At 33.8% G+C, this 21,584-nt stretch overlaps 1 protein-coding gene and 1 long non-coding RNA gene across 14 annotated transcripts; one reads left to right on the top strand and one right to left on the bottom strand.

The window, feature by feature from the left end:
• Positions 1 to 696: 696 nt before the first annotated feature.
• LOC125852591 (adenosylhomocysteinase) lies at positions 697 to 19,744 on the bottom strand. Of its 13 annotated transcripts, none has more exons than XM_049532315.1 (4): positions 19,559 to 19,742; positions 12,793 to 12,926; positions 2,318 to 2,868; positions 697 to 1,675 (listed from the first exon to the last, which is right to left on the bottom strand). In XM_049532315.1, exons 1-4 carry the CDS (start codon positions 19,582 to 19,584, stop codon positions 929 to 931), a joined length of 1,458 nt encoding a protein of 485 aa, XP_049388272.1. In that variant the 5' UTR covers positions 19,585 to 19,742; the 3' UTR covers positions 697 to 928. The 13 variants fall into 13 exon arrangements, with proteins under 13 accessions (XP_049388272.1, XP_049388276.1, XP_049388278.1 ...); XM_049532319.1 differs by having other exon boundaries at positions 12,793 to 12,907; positions 19,540 to 19,707; XM_049532321.1 differs by lacking the exons at positions 2,318 to 2,868; positions 12,793 to 12,926 and adding exons at positions 6,924 to 7,069; positions 17,498 to 18,091 and having other exon boundaries at positions 697 to 935; positions 18,874 to 19,706.
• LOC125852593 (uncharacterized) lies at positions 817 to 7,250 on the top strand. Its single transcript, XR_007445030.1, has 2 exons — positions 817 to 1,060; positions 7,049 to 7,250. It is a non-coding gene; the product is annotated as an uncharacterized LOC125852593 (long non-coding RNA).
• Positions 19,745 to 21,584: the final 1,840 nt, after the last annotated feature.

The raw sequence follows: 21,584 nt of genomic DNA, 5'->3' as shown, positions 1-21,584 counted from the left end.
AAAGAAGTGGGGACGCATTTGTCTCCTCAAATTATTTATGTTGTTAAATTATACACGTGAATTACGTGTATATTTGTATAACTTAAAACAAATTTAAATGTCTATTTGTGTACATTGAAAGTTGGAGGCATAGATATAACTGAGGTCAAATTAAAAGACATTTTTATGTAGTGTGTTCATTTTTTGTTTGATAGGACTTTCGGCGGCCGCATAGCAAATCATGATATTAGTAATACAAGAATAATTAATAGATGAATAAGCATGGTAAAAGATAAATTGCTCTTAATGCACCAAACCAAACTAATCTCAACATTAATAATACATCGTATTCAATAGTACTATTTTTATGAACTCTATCACATTGAACTTGATGTTAGGATATTAGACAATTTGAATGGTCGCTTTCTTATCTCTTTGGATTTTGGCAGGTGAAAGTTAGGCTTAAAACGACAAGAAAGAAAATTTGGTGGTGGTTGGTAGCCATGGTATTTCCTTTCCACCAAAATAGAGACTCTGAGATTCCAGTCCCCGCTAGTAATATTGTTCGCTCTTACCCTTAGGCACGCGTTGGTTTAAAGTGCATCACTACAAGGTCGGCTTACTTATATACCCAACATTACTCGTATGTTGACATGGGACTCTTCCCTAAGATAGGGTGTCACTAGTTTGCTTTGAATTCAAAAATCAAAAATCATAACCAAAACGCAAATGGAGGTAACTTAGCACACCACCAACCATAACTCAAATATTATTAAAACATTTTGGTCTTCTTTCAAATGAGACCATTTTTTTCAGCAAAACATGCCAACTTCCTCCCAAATATATCCCCAACAATAATCAAAACAATATTATACTAAACAAACTCAAAGTATTCAACGCAAAATAATCATGCCGCGACAATATTGTTCCTCTGTCAAATTGTCTTCCCTCAGTACCTGTAGTGAGCAGGCTTGTAAGGACCCTCAACTGGTACGCTAATGTAGTCGGCTTGATCCTTGGTAAGTTTGGTGAGCTTGGCTCCAAGCTTTCCAAGATGAAGGGCAGCAACCTTCTCGTCGAGGTGCTTTGGCAAAACATACACCTTCTTCTCGTATTTGCCACTGCTCCTTTCATTCCACAACTCGAGTTGGGCAATGACTTGGTTAGTGAAAGAGCAGGACATCACAAAACTGGGGTGTCCTGTGGCACATCCCAAGTTCATGAGACGACCCTCGGCCAAGACAATGATGCCACTGTTGGTGTCTGGGAAAACCCATCTGTCGGTTTGAGGCTTGATTGTGATCCTCTTCACACCAGGGAAGGTCTCAAGACCATGCATGTCAATTTCATTGTCAAAGTGACCAATGTTGCAGACGATGGCATTGTTCTTCATCTTCCTCATGTGGTCAACCATGATGATGTCCTTGTTACCGGTTGTGGTCACAAAGATATCAACCTCAGAAACAACATCCTCAAGAGGAAGAACCTGGAGACCTTCCATGGTAGCCTGGAGAGCACAGATAGGATCAATCTCAGTCACAATAACACGGGCACCTGCTTGTTTCATGGCAGCAGCACATCCCTTGCCGACATCTCCATAACCGGCAACAAGGGCAACCTTTCCAGCAATCATAACATCAGTAGCCCTCATGAGACCATCGGGAAGTGAGTGGCGGCATCCATACAAGTTGTCAAACTGGCACACCAAAAAGATCAATACAACTATCAGTCCATACGCCAACATTATCTTATTTAAACAAGAACTACTACAACAAGCATCTCCAACAATTAAGGTAAAGATCTTTACTTGCTACCAAGTCTTTTTGCGAAATGAATCAGACTTCCATTAGCCAAATACAGGACATATAAGTAGAAATATCTAACCTAATCACAGCTTCAATTCATCAGCATATTAGTAAGTGGAAAATTGCACCAAAGATCAGACATTTAAGTAACCATATACTATCAGCTTAACAAGATAGATCAAATGAAATATGTTCCTATTAGTACATAAATATCTCTCTAATTCAAGTTACAATCTTCCAATTGGTGAACTTCAAGCTACTAAAGTCCACTAAGGCAAATAATCTGTTCCACCAAGCAAACCAACAACATGAGTAATGAAGCAAAATCAAAACTTTCATTTCTTATTTACTAATCACTGATACTATACTTAATACTAATACAGATCAACCCAACATTAAGTTCAAGTATGATTCCCTCTGTATTAGATCCAAACTTTCATATAAGATCTGTATTTCAAACAGTAATTCACACAACAAATCTACACAGATCTGAAACACAAGTAACAAAATCACAGTAAGCAAAACACACATACCTTGCTCTTGGTAACAGAGTCATTAACATTAATAGCAGGGAAAAGCAAAGTTCCATTAGCCTGCATTTGGTAAAGCCTCTTAACACCAGTGGTAGTTTCCTCAGAAACACCAACAAGTCTCTCCTTCATCTTAGTGTACCTTAAAGGATCAGTCTTTAAACTCTCCTTAATAATAGTAAGCACAAGTTGAAACTCAACATTATCAGTAGAAGTAGGATCTGGGATTGTTCCATTCTTAGCAAACTCCTCTTCAGCCTTAACACCCTCATGAATCAAGAGAGTAGCATCACCTCCATCATCAACAATCAGATCAGGACCACCACCTGGACCCCAATCAAGTGCCCTCTCAGTACACCACCAGTACTCCTGCAAAGTCTCACCTTTCCAGGCAAAAACAGCAGCACTATCACGTGCAATGGCTGCTGCAGCATGATCCTGAGTTGAGAAGATGTTGCAAGAACACCATCTAACTTCAGCACCCAAAGCAGTAAGGGTTTCAATAAGGACAGCAGTTTGGATAGTCATATGCAGAGATCCAGTGATCTTTGCACCTTTAAAGGGCTGTGAAGGGCCAAATTCAGTACGGGAAGCCATGAGACCAGGCATTTCAACTTCGGCAAGCTCGATTTCGAGCCTACCGAAGTCAGCCTGGGACATGTCCTTCACCTTGTACTCGCGGCCAGAGGTGGTCTTCTCAACAAGTAGAGCCATGGGTAAGGCGAGTATAAGAGAAAAACTGAGAGAAAATGGGTGAATTTGAGATGAAATTGAGAGAAAGAGGCGATTTTCTTTTCTTCCTCTGGGTTTTAAGGGAAGAAGAAGAGTGTTGCAAGGAATAAGGGACGGAGGTGAGTGCTATAAATAGGCTTCTTTGATGGAAATGGACGGTCAAGATTTGTTTCAGATCTGAAAAATTGATTGGATTAAATTGAGGTTTGGTAGACCTACAAATTTGATAAATAAAAAATATTTAAAATTTTGATTGGATGATGTATTATCTTTTCAAAATTGGAAATGCTTAGTTTAATTTTTCATTAGGGTGATTTTTTAAATTTATTTTTAGGGGTTGGTTGGTTGGTTGGTAGCGAAGATGGGATCGATAGAGAAAGTTAGTATTTCAGATCGAAATATTTTATAACATTAGTCATATCGATTATATATATGTATATGGGATAATGTCTTTGATTCGAGTCCTGAGTATGAAAGAATCATTGGTAGAGACTAGAGAGTGCTTCTTTTTGAATGAGAATTTAACGTGTGAATTTGAATTAGTCAAGAGTTCAATATAAATATCGGACACTAAATGAAAAAAATAGATGATGAGTTAGTCATCTCGTTATATATATATGTGGGATAAAGAATGTGGTACAGTAAATGAAGTTGTTTATCCTTTAACCGTATGTCTTCGGTTCGAGTTTTGAGTATGAAAGAATAATCATTAGTAGAGAGCGCTTCTTTCTAAATGAGATTCCACATGATTTGAATCTGAATTAGTCAGACTTCAATATGAATATCGGACCTCGAATAAAAAAAACAGATGATGTAGTTACATATTTTTTTCTCGAATTATTAACCCCTTGCATTTTTCACTTTCAGATTTCGAATTCTAAGCTTTTGACTAAGGACGGAGACCGGAGAGATTTCTATATACTAACCCTTGAACAATAATTCTCTCTATATTAAAACCCCCCTCATCATTTAGTTGGCATTGTTTTTAGGTAAAATGGGGTGTACTTGACGCACATGTAGTTATGTGACGATGGGGATTTTAATATACAAGAAGTTATTGTTCATGATATTACGGAAACATACGAGATTTAGATATGTAATTCTCGCAAGTATAATAGTTCAGGTCTTTTTAACCTATTCATTCTAAAGTATACGATTTGTTTATATTTGTCTTACATTTAGCAATTGAATATCCATGAAGCCTGAAGGTTTTATTGTTGTTTTTATGTAAAATGTGTACATTAATTGAAAGATATAATTGGGATAAAAGATACTGATGATAATTCATGAACCAAATTGTAACATTGTTTTGTATGGATAAATGCAATGATTAATTTCTATTTTCTCTCAAATGTAACATATTTTAGGAAAACAAACATTACCTTAAAAAAAATTAATAAAAATGTAACTATTCGTGGCAATCAGTATAGGCATAATTAATAAAAATGTAACTATTCGTGGCAATCAGTATAGGCATAATTAAGAAAAATTGTCCTCAAGAAAATAATGAACAATGTTTGAGCACAACTAAAATGAGTCTCAAAAACTTCTCAAACTTCTGGTTGGAAAGGTTCGATTTTAAAACTGTACATTGAGCTTTCACGAAATACGTTTTAGAGATAAATGAATATGAACTATTCTCGTGAAAACTTTCTTGTTATATGTAGAAACCTAGGCATGTTTACTTGTGGCATGCTATTGTTCTTGTTTTCAAATGTGTAATTTATCGAGTAACTTTTTTTTTCACCATGAGACGATCGATTGAATTGAAAGTAAAAACGACAAAATATTTAATAACATCGACCCAATAAAATTGAATTAGCTACAATAAGCATGGTACACATTAATTTCCAAATTGCGGTGCGGCAAAAGGACCATGTTGTCTTTAATTAAAGGTGACCCACTATAGTGAGTACAATTTTTTTCCTAACAAAGTATAAACTAAAATGATCCAATATATTACTACAATTTTTTCCTTACAAAGGATAGAGTTGAGTTCCAAACTTTACCATATCATCCTTTTTAATAATTTATCCTAGTATATTTATCATTTATTGTGTTTTGATTGCTGCATTTTCTTACTATTACTGTTGCTCCTTTCTAATAGACTTGATACTATGTTCTTGTGACGTGCTATATTTTTCTCTTTATATTTGAATAGTTATATTAGAGCCGAGGGTTTTTCGAAAATAATTTCTCTATCTCCACATGATAGTGGTCAAATATGCGTATATTCTATTCTCTCAGACCTCACTTGTGGAATTTCACTAGATATTTACTATTGTTTAGAGTTCAATTAATTCGATTTTGCTTTACATAATATTCTTTCAAAACGAAAGTGTTTTCTTTTCTATCATTTTTCTTACATATATATTAAAACTCGAACTCAAACCATGGTTAATAGATGCATAATATTTCTTTTACTAAACCATGGTTAATTAGACTATCTTATCTATTTGGATAGCATTAGGTGAAGTGAAGTTAAAAAAAGCAACAAAGAAAATATGGTGGTGGTTGGTGAAAGATCATTTATAGGAAAAAATGAGTTTATAATTACTTTATTTTTTTACTAGCAAATTTTGTTTTGGTCTTCCTTTAAAAAACTATTTCTTTTCCAACAAGCATTCAACTTTTTCACCCAAAATATCTCAAATTTGAGGTCCTTTTAGATTGCATAAAATAGTTACAAGAAGTGTACATACAAGTGATTGATGATTGAATAGAGCTTTGGTTAAATGGGGTCAAATTTAAAATTTGAATTTAAATTAATAATTATTTATAAAATGTGAATAAGAACTTCAAATTATGATATGAAATTTCAAATTCTCCAAAAAAGAAAAAAAAAATCAAATTTCAAGTGTGTTTTAATGTTATTAAAATGTAAAAATTGACTCTTTAAGTTCCTAATTACAAAAAAAAAAGTCCATCATTTTGAATTATATAACAAGAGGTTTATGCTCAACGTAGTTAATTGTTTGTATAATTAGAAAAGAAAATATTAAAAATCTTTTTTCTTTTCTTTNGGGGGGGGGGGGGGTGTTAAGATCCACTGAGGTGGTTAACCTTAATTAGAAGTGTGGTAATCCCGAAGGTTGTTCCCATCCCTAAAAGTTAATCTAATAAGTAAAAAAAATTAATTACGAGTACTTATTACTCCATGATTTTTTGAACCAGTAATTTTTTTTTAATAAAGTGTATTTACAAATTTATAATAACATGTAATCACAAATATCTATTAACATACTGAACGTGTCACACATGCGATTGCCATTTGCATGTTTGGTAGGAGATCATATAAAAATTGGAAAAGTATTTATAGTTTTCATGTTTGTGAGAAAAAAAAACAGACAACTTAATAATCCAAATGGCAAGTTCATACGAAATTTAAGTCGAAGCTATTGACACTCGCAAACAAGTTGAGGTCGACTAAACGAATCTTCTTGGAGTCAAGTCAACCATATGAATAATGTGTCATCCCTCTTAGAAGTGAACTCTCTCATATGGATGGATAAACAGATGTCATACTTTTCATTGTATAATTAGACATAATACAAGAAGCAATAAGAAAAGGGAGGTAGAAGATTTGCAATAACATCAGTAAATAAAGCAAAGATGATGCTTTGTTTCCTTGAAGCAAACTTTATAGAGAAAAAAAAGCAAATGAATCTTAGTACAATATCATATGTGATATGACACAACCGCAAACACCATAATTCGAATATTATTCAAACACATTTAGGTCAACTTTCCAGCAAAACATGCCAACTTCCCCCAACAATAATAAAAACACACTACCTAAACAAAATCAAAGTATTAAAAACAAAACAATCATGCCGCGATATCGTTGTTCCACCATGAGTGTCTCTTCCCTCAGTACCTGTAGTGAGCAGGCTTGTAAGGACCCTCAACTGGTACGCTGATGTAGTCAGCTTGATCCTTGGTAAGTTTGGTGAGCTTGGCTCCGAGCTTTCCAAGATGAAGGGCAGCAACCTTCTCATCGAGGTGTTTTGGCAAGACGTACACCTTCTTCTCGTATTTGCCACTGCTCCTCTCATTCCACAACTCGAGTTGCGCAATGACTTGGTTAGTGAAAGAGCAAGACATCACAAAACTGGGGTGTCCTGTGGCACATCCCAAGTTCATGAGACGACCCTCGGCCAAGACAATGATGCCACTGTTGGTGTCTGGGAAGACCCATCTGTCGGTTTGTGGCTTGATTGTGATCCTCTTCACNGCAAATATAAGGTGTGTAAGTTTCAGTTTCTTGCACATTGGGTGGTACTTGAAGTCTGGTAATTGACTCATTGTATGTAGTGTTCTAGACAGGTACTCCATCACAAGTACAAACAACAAAGGAGATATTGGATCTCCTTGCCTCAATCCTCTTCTACCTGCAAAAAACCCATGGCTTCCCCCATTTACTTTGACTGAGAACATGGTGGTTGTTACTCCCAACATAATCCACTTCACAAACTGTCCAGGAAACCCAAAATAAATAAGTACTTCCTCCAGGAATTCCCAACTAACCATATCATATGCTTTCTTCAGGTCTATCTTCATAAGACATCTAGGAGATGCATTCTTCCGATTGTAATGTCTCAAGATATCATGGCAAATGAGTACATTATGCATCATTGATCTTCCTTGGACAAAAGCTGATTGGTTCTCTGCAACTATAATACTAATAGCTGATTTCAGCCTACTACAAATTAATTTTGATATGCACTTGTAAATGACATTACAACAAGAGATAGGTCTGAATTGACTGGCAAATTCAGGCTTATCAATCTTGAGAATAAGTGCAATACTAGTTGAGTTAATCTGCCTCAGAATCTTGCTGTTCTGGAAAAATTCTAGCACTGCATTTGTAACATCTTCTCCCACAATAGGCCAAGCTGATTTATAAAATCCACTTCCAAATCCATCTGGTCCAGGGCTTTTATTACTATCTATCTGAAATATTGCCTTCTTCACTTCTGCTGGCTCAAAACTCTTAATTAATTCACACTGTTGTTCCTCTGCAAGCACCATTCCTTTCCTTATTAGTTCCCTATTTGCTGGCCTTCTATTCACTGTCTTATTGCCTATAAGTAAAAATAGTTTACTACTACTTTTTGTTGATTTTTTGAACCAATATCTTTTTATTGATAACGTGTATTTACAAATTTATAATAACATGTATAATCACAAATATTTATTAATAAACTGAATGTGGACATATGCGATTGTCATTTGCATATAAAAATTAAAAAATTATTTGTAGTTTTCATGTTTGTAAGAAAAAAATACTAACTTAAAAATTTTACTATGGGAGAGGTACAACTTGTAGTAGTTGTGTGATATTATTTTTTATTGAAATTATATTTTAATTTATGGAACTCACTCTTGATTTTTATTTCTATGCCTTTTGTTTCTCTTTCATGGTCTTCTTTACTTCTTTTTTCTCGTTAGTTTTTCGTTTTTCTAATAAAAATTATTTGAAAACCAATTCAATTACTCCTTCAATTTTATAATATAAATAAAAATATATTTTATTTTATAATATAAATAAAAATATATTTTATTTTCTATGGTTAAATAATTGCCCAAGATATTAATAGTCAAATATAAATACGAATATAATTCGTATTTGTATCGTAGGATTAAACCATTTTTCATTTATCGTACTTTAAAATGTTCATCTTCCTAATTCATTTTTTTTTAACTTCTACTTTTAGGATCCATTTAAACATAAAAATTATTTACTTTTTAAAAATAATATGTTTTAACTCACTTTTCACATTTGAAATTGTACTAAACTACATTCAAACATGAACATCATTTCGAATATACATAAATTTAATTATATTTGTATTTAGAGATTCAAATTTTGACAAAAATATTTCAACAAATTTTCTTTTTGCCAACTCCTAATATTGAGAGATATAATTTTGATAAAAGTTTCAATTTAGAAAAAAAAAAAAAAACATTCTAAGTTGAAGGAAGAATGATGTCCAATTTTTTTTCTTCTTTTTGGATATGATGAGGTTAAAGAATAGCGGACCCCATAATTCACTTTATTTATATTATTTAGTATAATTTTACTAGGTCATCTCAATTTTAAAATTATATTTTCTCTTTCTTCCTAATTTTTGGAGCTTTAAAATCAAAGAATAGCACAATTATATCTGAGTGTCAAAGAATTAGTGGAACCCAACACAACTCTGATTTGTTGTGTCTCTACCATACTAAAATTTTTCGTGGAATGTCTACTTGGTCTAGTATACATAAAATTTAACCTTTAAACATTTTAATTTTTCTTATCTAGGCAAACTATCAGAAGTGGCCAAAAAAACACGTTCTTTTCATAATTGAAGAAACGTAACCCTTCCATTTTTTCTCAACTAATCCCCAAAATAATGAACGTAACAAAATAACCAGAAAATCATTTCCTTTCTTTTCTTTTAATATCTTATTTTCTTCTTATACTTTGAGAAAATTCTTTTTCTCCTTTCCTTTTTGACATTCAAATTTTAACATTACACAACATAGGACTCATATAGTCATGTATATACTTGTTTAATTTTTACTCTAAGTGTGAAATTACGCGAAGTTAGAAAAACATATTTATGTATTATGCCTTTTAATTTAATCCGAACACTAAAAAAAAAGAATGAAAGCACCTAAACTAAGCCAAATCTATACTAGATGTGAACTTTCTCAAAGATATAGGGTCCTCGTTCTTCTATTAAACTGCGTTTCATCTTTCTTTGGGTAGGTGAAGTAAAGTTCAAAATGTCAAAATAAAAAATATGGTAGTAGAGACTGGTAATAATATCAGTAAATTTTGAACAGGCAAGAAATCAACTCAAAAGGGAAACATTATTCCTTGAAGCAAAAACAAGCAAACACCTTTTAGTTTTTCTTCAAATGAACCAAATTCTTCACAAAAAACCATATTTTATGATAAATAACACGACGATCATGACGGGAGAATGTTAAACCACTGTCAGTTTCGAGCAAGTCAATCAACTGGTACACTAATGGTTTCGCCTTAATTTTAAATTGGATAGACTTGGGCCCAAGATCTGACAAATTGTACACCTTCTTCTCATACTTGCCGCTGCTCTTCTCATTCCACAACTCGAGATGGGCAATAACTTGGTTAGTGTGAGAGAAAGAAATCACAAAACTGGGATCAATGGCACATCCCAAGTTCTTGAGACGACCCTCGGCCAAGACAATGATGCCACTGTTGGTGTCTGGAAAGACCCATCTGTCGCTTTGTGGCTTGATTGTGATCCTCTCAACACCAGGAAAGGTCTTGAGACCATGCATGTCGATTTCATTGTCTAAGTGACCAATGTTGCAGACAATGGCATTGTTCTTCATCTTCAACATGTGGTCAACCATGATGATGTCCTTTTTACCAGTGGTGGTCACAAAGATATCAACATTAGAAACAACATCCTCGAGAGGAAAAACCTGGAATCCTTCCATGGTAGCCTGAAGAGCAAGGGTTGGGTCATCCTCAGTCACAATCACACGGGCACCTGCTTGTTTCATGGAAGCAGCACATCCCTTGCCAACATCTCCATAACCAGCAACAAGGACAACCTTTCCAGCAATCATAAAATTAGTTGCCGTCATGAGACCATAGGGCAGTGAGTGGCGGCATCCATACAAGTTGTCAATCTGGAACACCAAAAAGATCAATAACACTGTCAACGCCATGAGCTAAACAACAAGCATTATCTTGGTGTAAATCCAATAAAGATCCCAAACAACTACGGACAAATGACACAGTAACTTTTCCGAATGGATTAGACTTCTATTAGTCAAACTCAAACATGGAGCTATAGATCTAACCTTAATCAAGTTTGTCATTCTACAGCAGAGTATGTGAAAATTTGTACTTGCATTAAATATTCAAAATCCAGGAAGACTCTAAAATTCTTTCCCTAATATAATAAACAAACAACATATGCCACAAAACCGGTGAACTTATGAAATTAAATAAGCATTATTTTTCTTCATGTAACATGATCAGGCATATAAGAAACCATCTACTCTCAGTGCGCAACAATATTGATGTAGTGAAATATGCATCTATCACATAATTATCTCACAAATCAACTTAAAATTTCTAAATAAAAAAAAATATGAACTGAAATTGAAAAAGGTTCCTTCATACCAAATACACCCTTAGGAAATAAAAAAATATGAAGGAAAATGTTTTGAAGTTGAAAAAATAAAAATTTTGAGTTTGGGGGGAGGGGGGTCGAGGGTAGGGGTGAAAAAAATAAAATTTAAAGTTCAAAATATTTTTTTAAAACAAACTTAAATTTTTTTTGGGAGTGGAGGTGGGGGTCGAGGGTAGGGGTGAAAAAATAAAAATTTGAAGTAGAAAATATTTTTTTAAAACAAATTTAAAAAATATTTTTGGAGGGATGGGGGCTAGTAAGGGGGTTGATAGGGGGTCGAGGGTGGTAAAAAATTAAAATTAGAAATATCTTTTAAAAATAACTTTTAATTTTTTTTTGGAGTGGTAGGGGCTACAGGGGGGGGGGGGGGGGGGGGGGGGGGGGGGGGGGGTGAGAGTGGGAAAAAAAAATCAAAAATTGCAATCAAAAATATTTTTTAAAAACAAGTTTTAATTTTATTTTATTTTATTTTGGGAGTGATTTGAGGATAGGGATAAAATAAATTAATTTTTTCAAAAAAAAAAAAAATTTAAAGTTGGAAGTGAGTTTTGAAAAATATTCCTTAATTTTTTTAAGGAAAGTTGTTTTCCTTAAACTTGAAAAAAATGAGTTAATTTGTAAAATATTTTTTACAACATTTAACACATGAGATAATTGAAAAATATTTTCAAAAAATATACCAAACACACCCTTAGCTCTTTAAATCCAGAAGGCAAAAACAAAACAATTCACACAAGAAACATAAAGTATGAAAACACGTACTCTCACCATTTTAAAAAAATAACCTCCTTTCTTTTTTAATTCGTTTTAAAAAATGATATTTTTTTCTTTTTTGATAATATTTTATTTTCAATTTTCTACGTGACATGACATATTTAAAATCACAAAATCAAAAGGCAATTTTGTGCATCTTATTTAATTTAAGACCACAAGATTCAATTTTTTCTTTTATTTTTTTAAACTCCGTATCAAGTCATTAACCGGTCTTTTTGAACGGAGGGAGTCTAATATATACCTCTTTCTTAGTAAAAGTGTCATTATTAATATTGATAACAGGGAAAATCAAGGTTCCATTAGCCTGCATCTGGTAAAGCCTATTTACTCCAGTGATCGCAGAAACACCAACAAGTCTCTCCTTCATCTTAGTATACCTTAAAGGATCCGTCATTAAGCTCGCCTTAATTATTGTAAGCACAAGTTGAAAATCAACATTATTAGTAGAAGTAGGATCTGGGATTGTCCCATTCTTAGCAAACTCCTCCTCTGCCTTAACTCCCTCATGAATCAACAGAGTAGCATCACCTCCATCACCAATAATCAGATCAGGTCCACCACCTGGACCCCAATCAAGTGCCCTCTCAATACACCACCAGTACTCCTGCAAAGTCTCACCTTTCCAGGCAAAAACAGCAGCACTGTCACGTGCAATTGCTGCTGCAGCATGATCCTGAGTTGAGAAGACGTTGGAAGAACACCATCTAACTTCAGCACCCAAAGCAGTTAAGGTTTCAATAAGGACAGCAGTTTGGATATTCATATGCAGAGATCCAGTGATCTTTGCACCTCTGAAGGGCTGTGAAGGGCCAAATTCAGTACGGGAAGCCATGAGACCAGGCATTTCAACTTCGGCAAGCTCGATTTCGAGCCTACCGAAGTCAGCCTGGGACATGTCCTTCACCTTGTACTCGCGGCCAGAGGTGGACTTCTCAACGAGTAGAGCCATGGGTAAGGCGAGTATAAGAAAAATGGGAGGGTTTGAGATGAGATCTGAGAGGCTTTTCTCTTCTTCGTTTGGGGTTTGTTTTAAGGGAAGAAGTATATTGGAGAGAATTTAGGATGAGTCTAGAGAGGAATATATAGGAAAATTTGGGAAGACAGATCTCAGATCTCAGATTTGGGAATATGGCTTTGGAAAATGGACGGTTACGATTGGAGACCTGTGTAAGTGATTTGCTTCATCTTAGAGTGTGTTTCTACTACCAAATTCGCCCTTCCTTAGTTAAAAAGTTTCGTAATGGACGGTTATGATTGGAGATTGGAAACGGGGTAAGTGAGATCAAATTAGCATGCTTTTGAGAAATGAGATTCTTCTAATTCAAAAATTGATTTGCTTGTAAAAATAACTTCATATTTATATTTACTAATCATTTATTTAATAATAAATAAAATTAATGATTTATATCCTTATCTTTTAAATTATTTATAACAATTATATTTATCAACATAAAATTTATTACTACTTCAAATCAATTCCTACTTTACCATTTATATCCACCAAAATTCACTATTTTTTATCAAATTTATTTACCAAAGCAATTTTGACCAACAAATGGCTCAAAGTAACAATGTTGATTCATCTTCTCAATCTTATGATCTAGAAATATAAATTCAACGTGAGAAGTTATTCATACTATGTGAGAAAATTATATTAAAAACTGCAACTTATGTTCATTTTATATATATATATTAAATTGAAGTTTTATTAATAAATATTGTATTGTTTTAAGGATAAATTACTTAAGTACATGCCATTATTTACCATATTCTCAATTTTTCCCTATCACTTTAGAATAATATAAAAATCTCTACTTTTTACCAAAAACCCAAACCATCCGGCTACATTTGTCAAACCCCGAAATAGGGGGTGTAACTGGCACTCAATACCCTATAAGATCGAGTTACCCACTAAAACATACTAGCTAAATCAAACTGTGAGACAAAAAGATTGGGCAGCACAACCTCTAAAAAGTGAAGCTTGGACCTTGAAGGTCATGACCTGAATGAGAATAAACCATACAAACAATGGTAGACAAGTTGAAAAAAAAATAAAGATGTATTATCTTGTTGACGAGGCCACAACCGAAGACCTACCCATTTACACACACATATACATGCTAAGACTATTGGCTGGAGGTTGAAACATACAAAAAGAAGACCCAGAATATTGTGTCCACAATAGCCTCTATGAGTGACATAAGGACTGTTGGGACAAGGCCCCGACTATACCCAAACTGTACAACAAAAGTAAACATCCTTTGATAGCCCCAGGATAAGATGGAGCTTACCAACTCACAATTGAACCTGAATCCTAGCGGGTGGGTCGATTAGAGTCCTTACCTATACCTGCTCACACGAAACAAAAAGTAGTGTCCCTAGGCAAAGGGACGTCAGTACAAATAAAAAATGTACTAGTATGTAAAACGGAAAGTAGAATCATAAATGCTTACTGTAAAAGGGAAATATAAATACCACCTAAAACTGAAACTCAAATAATCTCCATTAGGGGTGGGCATAAATACCGGAAAGTCGAAAAACCAAACCAAACAGAACCAAACTAATTTGATTCTTCGATTTTTCAGTTCGATGTCGGTGTTATTTTTTCAAAAGTTCGATTCTTCGGTCCGATGTTCGGTGTAAGGGTCTCAAAAGTTCGATGCACCGAAGAACCGAACTTTTATAAATATATAAAAAAAAGAAATATATATATCTGGGCATTCTCTTAGCTAAAAATTAAAAATTCAACTAACAATTAAATCATTCATGAACAAATCAATGTAACAACAAATGTACAATTCAATAGTTAACTTCAACTATTAATTTCCAAGAAAAACTCGAACATATTTTTACCAATGTACATTATATAAAGGAACCGTCTTCGTACTTGTTTTTCTCGATAAATAGTTGGAGGCACAATGTTCTTGATAAAGACAAATATAGTCTTTTAGTTAGCACAATAAGTGTTCCACGGTGATACGCATCATTCCTTAACATAGTTTTAAATTTCTAAGTATCTTATACTTTATCCTTATTTTATTTTTCATTCACACCGAAAAACCGATTTAAAAACACCGAATTAAACCGATCCGAAGTAGAAAAAAGACCAAATCGAACCAAATTAATTTGATTTAATATACAGTGCACACTTTTCTAAAACCGAAGAACCAAATCGAAGTTTGATAAAACCGAACCGAAGAACTGAACGCCCACCTCTAATCTCCATGGCTGACATTTGGCTCCCTACTATTTTAATATACATGGTATGCTCGTATAACATATGTCGTGAATACATATATATATATAGATGCAAATGCATGACATACCCAACCAAATGCTAGCAATGATGGTGCCTTCCGGTAGCAAACCGGCATCATATTTGCCAACTTGTGACCATCTATTTCTCATACGTATAAATATAGGCAATAGGCCCCGTACATCCCGATTATAGCTCGGGAGTAGAATGCATAACACCTATAAGTTACTACTACTTTTTGTTGATTTTTTGAACCAGTAATTTTTTATTAATAAAGTGTATTTACAAATTTATAATATGTAATCACAAATATTTATTAATAAACTGAATGTGGACATATGTAATTGCCATTTGCATGTTTGGTAGGATCATATAAAAATTAGAAAGGCCTAAGTTATCTGGCCTCTTAAAGTTGTCCGCATAATTCACTTAAACATCTCAACTAGAACTTGTACCTATCAAACACTTCTACTAGGTAGAATTTGAACCTCTTAGACATTTTATGTTGATGTGACACAAAAAGTGAAACTCACACTTTGGTGAGCGCGTAGATCAAATATTTCAATATTTTCTCTTTTCCTTTTCAGTTTTTTTTCTCATTTTTTTTTTTTTTAAAAAAAAAAAAACTTTAACAATCTTTTTCTCTTTCAATATCACACCATCTACTACAAGGCTGTAACTTTACAACACTTCACTACCAATTTTTCAAAAGCAAATTTCCGTCATTTTCTTTTTTCTTTTTTAGTCTTTTTATCATTGTATTATTAATTTTGCAGTAGAACTACTTTCTATCATTTTTTTTGCCAAAAACAATTAAGATAATCATTCACATTTCTTTGTCAGAAAAAATGGAGATTATCATCTACGTCTTCTTTGTCGGAAGATAATGAAGAGCACCATCCACATCTTCTTCACCTCCCCCCTCACACATCGCCCCCGACCCACGCCCTTGCTTCCCCACAAATTAAAGCAAAAATAAAAAAAATTCAAAATCAAAATCAACAAAGGAAGAACAGATCTTTTAAAAAAATACTAAATGAAATGGAAATAAGAAAGAATGATGGTCAATAGTTACAGTTATGGATTTTTTCCCTAAAACTTCAAAAGCTCCGATAAATAACAATGGTGGACAATTAATCAGTGTTAGGAAAAGAGAAGAAAGAAAGAGGTTTGGGGTGGGGATGCGGGGGGGGGGGGGGGGGGGNTTTTTTTTTTTCCTTTAGTTGTATCTTTTCTTTTTAGATTTTGTTTTGTTTATATTCAATATTAAAATTTATAATTATTTTAAATTAAAATGCCACGTGACTTTATTTGATTTGCTAGTTTGCCACATCATGTGCATGTGTATTACACGCACCTTTTCTTTTGATCAAGTATTAAAAAAATGTTCAATAAATATTTATTTTTTAAAATTAGAGTGTAATAGGAAACAACGTATGTTGAAGTGTCTAAATGAAATAGGCGTAACTTTAAGGAGCCGTGGATGACTTAGGCCAATTAGAAAAGTATTTGTAGTTTTCATGTTTTGTGAGAAAAAAACACCCAACTTAAAAATCCAAATGGTAAGTTCATACAAAATTTCAAACAAGTTGAAGCTATTTATACTCGCAAACAAGGTGAGGTCGACTAAACGAATCTTCACTAAATTGGAGTCAAGTCAACCATATGAATAATGTGCCTTCCCTCTTTAGAAGTGAACTCTCTCATATACTTTTCATAGTATAATTAGACACAACACAAAGAAGCAATAAGAATAGGGAGGGAGAAGATTTGCAATAACATCAACAGTAAATAAAGCAAAGATGTACTGAAAATGGAAAACATGATGCTTTGTTTCCTTGAAACAAAATTTATAGAGAAAAAAAGCAAATGAATCTTAGTACAATATCACATATGACACCACCCCAACCATAATTCAAATATTATTCAAACACATTTAGGTCAACTTTCCAGTAAAACATGCCAACTTTCCCCCAAAACATCCCCCAACAATAATAAAAACACACTACCTAAACAAAATCAAAGTATTAAAAACAAAACAATCATGCCGCGATATCGTTGTTCCACCGTGAGTGTCTCTTCCCCTCAGTACCTGTAGTGAGCAGGCTTGTAAGGACCCTCAACTGGTACGCTAATGTAGTCAGCTTGATCCTTGGTGAGTTTGGTAAGCTTAGCACCGAGCTTTCCAAGATGAAGGGCAGCAACCTTCTCGTCAAGGTGTTTTGGCAAGACGTACACCTTCTTCTCGTATTTGCCACTGGTCCTCTCATTCCACAACTCGAGTTGGGCAATGACTTGGTTAGTGAAAGAGCAAGACATCACAAAACTGGGGTGTCCAGTGGCACATCCCAAGTTCATGAGACGACCTTCGGCCAAGACAATGATGCCACTGTTGGTGTCTGGGAAGACCCATCTGTCGGTTTGTGGCTTGATTGTGATCCTCTTCACACCAGGGAAGGTCTCAAGACCATGCATGTCGATTTCATTGTCAAAGTGACCAATGTTGCAAACAATGGCATTGTTCTTCATCTTCCTCATGTGGTCAACCATGATGATGTCCTTGTTACCAGTGGTGGTCACAAAGATATCAACCTCAGAAACAACATCCTCGAGAGGAAGAACCTGGAGTCCTTCCATGGTAGCCTGAAGAGCACAGATTGGGTCAATCTCAGTCACAATCACACGGGCACCAGCTTGTTTCATGGCAGCAGCACATCCCTTGCCAACATCTCCATAACCAGCAACAAGAGCAACCTTTCCAGCAATCATAACATCAGTAGCCCTCATGAGACCATCAGGCAGTGAGTGGCGGCATCCATACAAGTTGTCAAACTGGAAACCAAACGGATCAATACAATTGTCAGTCAATGAGCTTAATAACAAACATGACCTTGGTATAAATATAATAATCAAGATCTACTACTTTATGCATCTTCAACAACTAAAGACAACATCATACTTGATTCCTCAAACCAGTATTGCTATCAAGCTAAAAGACACAATAGCTTTTCCAAATGGAGGTATAAGTAAAACCTATCTAACCTAATCAAGTTGTCATTCTTCAACAGAGTAAGTGAAAAACTATATACTTAACATTCTTCCCCTCTAAGCAAACATCCAATACAATAAAGTCATGAACTTCTGAGATTAAATAAGTATCATTTTCTTTATGTAACAATATCAGGCATTTTAGGAACCATCTTCTCTCTGTGCTTAGCAATACAGATCTAGTGAAATATGCATCATAACATAAATATCTTACCAAATTGCTAATCAGTGACTATGTAAACACACACTCCAATTAGAAAAGATGTCAACTTTTAGCTTTTCAAAAGGCAATAGCATTTATTCCTCAATATTACCAAAACAGTTGAAGATTCATGATTCATTTATAAGATTCAACTCACAATATACATTGCACTTATACAATTAGTACAAATCAATCAACATTAAGTTAACAGTATGGTTCCTCTGTATCAGATCCAAACAATTATCAATCAGTCATAACAGATCTAAATGTATAATAACCACACAAACACTTCACACAACCATTTCACATAGATCTGAAGCATAACAAACAAAACAAAAAGTTAGAAAGCACATATAATATATACCTTGCTCTTGGTAACAGAGTCATTAACATTGATAGCAGGGAATAGCAAAGTTCCATTAGCCTGCATTTGGTAAAGCCTCTTAACACCAGTGGTAGTTTCCTCAGAAACACCAACAAGTCTCTCCTTCATCTTAGTGTACCTTAAAGGATCAGTCTTTAAGCTCTCCTTAATAATAGTAAGCACAAGTTGAAACTCAACATTGTCAGTAGAAGTAGGATCTGGGATTGTCCCATTCTTAGCAAACTCCTCCTCTGCCTTAACACCCTCATGAATCAAGAGAGTAGCATCACCTCCATCATCAACAATCAGATCAGGACCACCACCTGGACCCCAATCAAGTGCCCTCTCAGTACACCACCAGTACTCCTGCAAAGTCTCACCTTTCCAGGCAAAAACAGCAGCACTATCACGTGCAATGGCTGCTGCAGCATGGTCCTGAGTTGAGAAGATGTTGCAAGAACACCATCTAACTTCAGCACCCAAAGCAGTTAGGGTTTCAATAAGGACAGCAGTTTGGATAGTCATATGCAGAGATCCAGTGATCTTTGCACCTTTAAAGGGCTGTGAAGGGCCGAATTCAGTACGGGAAGCCATGAGACCAGGCATTTCAACCTCGGCAAGCTCGATTTCGAGCCTGCCGAAGTCTGCCTGGGACATGTCCTTCACCTTGTACTCGCGGCCAGAGGTGGTCTTCTCAACGAGTAGAGCCATGGGTAAGGCGAGTATAAGAGAAATGAAAGGGTTTGAGATGAGATCTGAGAGGCTTTTCTCTTCTTCCTTTGGGGTTTTTCAGGGAAGAAGAAGAAGTGTGGCAAGAAATTTAGGGCGGAAATGAGTGGTATAAATAGGTTTGATTGTGGAAATGGACGGTCAAGATTTGTTTCAGATCTCAAATTTTTATAAGGGAATTTATTGGTTTGGTAGATCTGATAAAGTTTAATTTAATTCATATAGTAATTTTTACTACTATGAAGTATTTTTTACATGTTTTATCAGATTTCGGATATATCCTTATCCTCTCTCAAATATATTTATTCCCTTTTGTGATGAAGAAAATTTTTGATGTTGAAAAGTATCGTCACGACAATTTAATTTGTTCAGTAAACTACCCGAGGCTCCCCATTCATCCACTCTTGAATATATTTCTCTCATTAAGTAATGTATTATTTGCAATGTATCGAATAACCAAAAAATATATTTAAAGACAATAAAAATTAAAATTTATATAAATGAGAAATTTTTGAGATAAAATATAACCCCAAATATATGAGATTTCTATAGTTTTACCTTATTTTAAGGTCATCAAAACCCACTTGACTTCTTTTGTGAATGCATCTCAAAGTTACGACTAAAGATAGTAAATCAATTCTATAGTCTAGCACAGACACAAAGCTGGCTTTATTTCATTATTTTGTCATATCTATATTAGTTTTGTCAAATCATTTGAATAATAACTATTCTTTTTGTTTAGAAAAAAATGATCTAATTTGATTTGGTACGGAGTTTAAAAAATTAAATAAGATTTTTGAATTTTGTGGTCCTAAATTAAAGTTATGTCAAATGTACAAAATGGTCATTTAATCTTGTGGTCTTAAACATGACACATGAAAAACTAAAATAAATGTTACCAAAAAAAATATATCATTTTTTTTGAAATAGACTAAAAGAAAAATGATGTTATTCGAATGAAAGAGTCTTGCAAGATGTGAATTGAAGAGTTTTTTTCTTTTGATTTAGCAGCTTTTGTCTCTAACTAACTAAAATAAAGAAATTTTGGAATCATAATATAGTCTAGAAACGGCTAGTTTTTATTATTATGGAGAGTATTATTCAATTTACCCAAAAAAGGAAGAAAAAATTCAATAGCTTTGGCCAAATGTGGTGATAAAGTTGTTCCGTCTTTAATTAAAAGATTTAAATTTGAGCGTCTTAGAATTTTCTTTTTGATACAATGCATTCTTTCTTGAATAAAACTTAATACGAAATTTAAATTAATTAGACTCTGATATAAATATTGAGAAAAATAAAAAAAGTTACTCCCTTCGGTTAAACAAAAATAGCCTAGTTTCCTTTGTAGTCTGTTTTAAAAAAATGACTCATTTCTTTTACTTTAACTTCAACTTTCCACGTATGACATGTTTAAGGTCACAAGATTAAAGAATATTTGATACATTTGACATAACTTTAATTTAGAACCATCAAATTAAAAAAAAAAAATTCTTAAATTCCGTTTCAACTTAAACCAAGTCATTCTTTTTTAAACTAATTGATTAATAAGAATTGTGTGAAAATAGATAGTAGATGTTGGCCGACAGGTATTATTGGACCCACACTTTGTAAATCTCAATGTAACGGCCAACTCGTCGGTGGTCTCACTCTCACACCACCATAGAAATTAGAAAATAGGAGTTCTATAATTGCAAAAATATCTGTTATTCTGTTCATTTTATATTAGTTTTTTATGTTATTAAAAAGGAATATCATAAATTATTTTTAATTTAAAAGGTTAAGCGATAACTATTTATTTTTTTTATGAAAAAGTAGAAGATTTTTAAAAAAATTCATATACCATTAAATTGTCTTCATAAAAATCTTAGTCCAACACTATTTATTATATACTCTAAATTTATCTACTGGAAGAATATAGGGTTCAAATACAGTTATAATTTTTCTGTATATGAAAAAAATAATTCAAAATTCTCTTTTGATCT

This window comes from Solanum stenotomum, unplaced genomic scaffold (assembly GCF_019186545.1).
Source record: "Solanum stenotomum isolate F172 unplaced genomic scaffold, ASM1918654v1 scaffold37307, whole genome shotgun sequence".
Classification (NCBI taxonomy): domain Eukaryota; kingdom Viridiplantae; phylum Streptophyta; class Magnoliopsida; order Solanales; family Solanaceae; genus Solanum; species Solanum stenotomum.
The sequence above is the reverse complement of the archived record's forward strand: the minus strand, read 5'-3'. Positions and strand labels throughout refer to the sequence as shown.

Excerpts from the sequence above, each read along its gene's own strand:
- LOC125852591 (XM_049532323.1), bottom strand. The coding sequence starts at position 12,952 with ATGGCTCTACTCGTTGAGAAGTCCACCTCTGGCCGCGAGTACAAGGTG. Across the intron at positions 10,721-12,244 it reads ACACTTTTACTAAGAAAGAG|ATTGACAACTTGTATGGATG; the intron begins GTATATATTAGA and ends TTGGTGTTCCAG. Across the intron at positions 7,259-10,297 it reads AGCCACAAAGCGACAGATGG|CCACAAACCGACAGATGGGT; the intron begins GTCTTTCCAGAC and ends ATCACAATCAAG.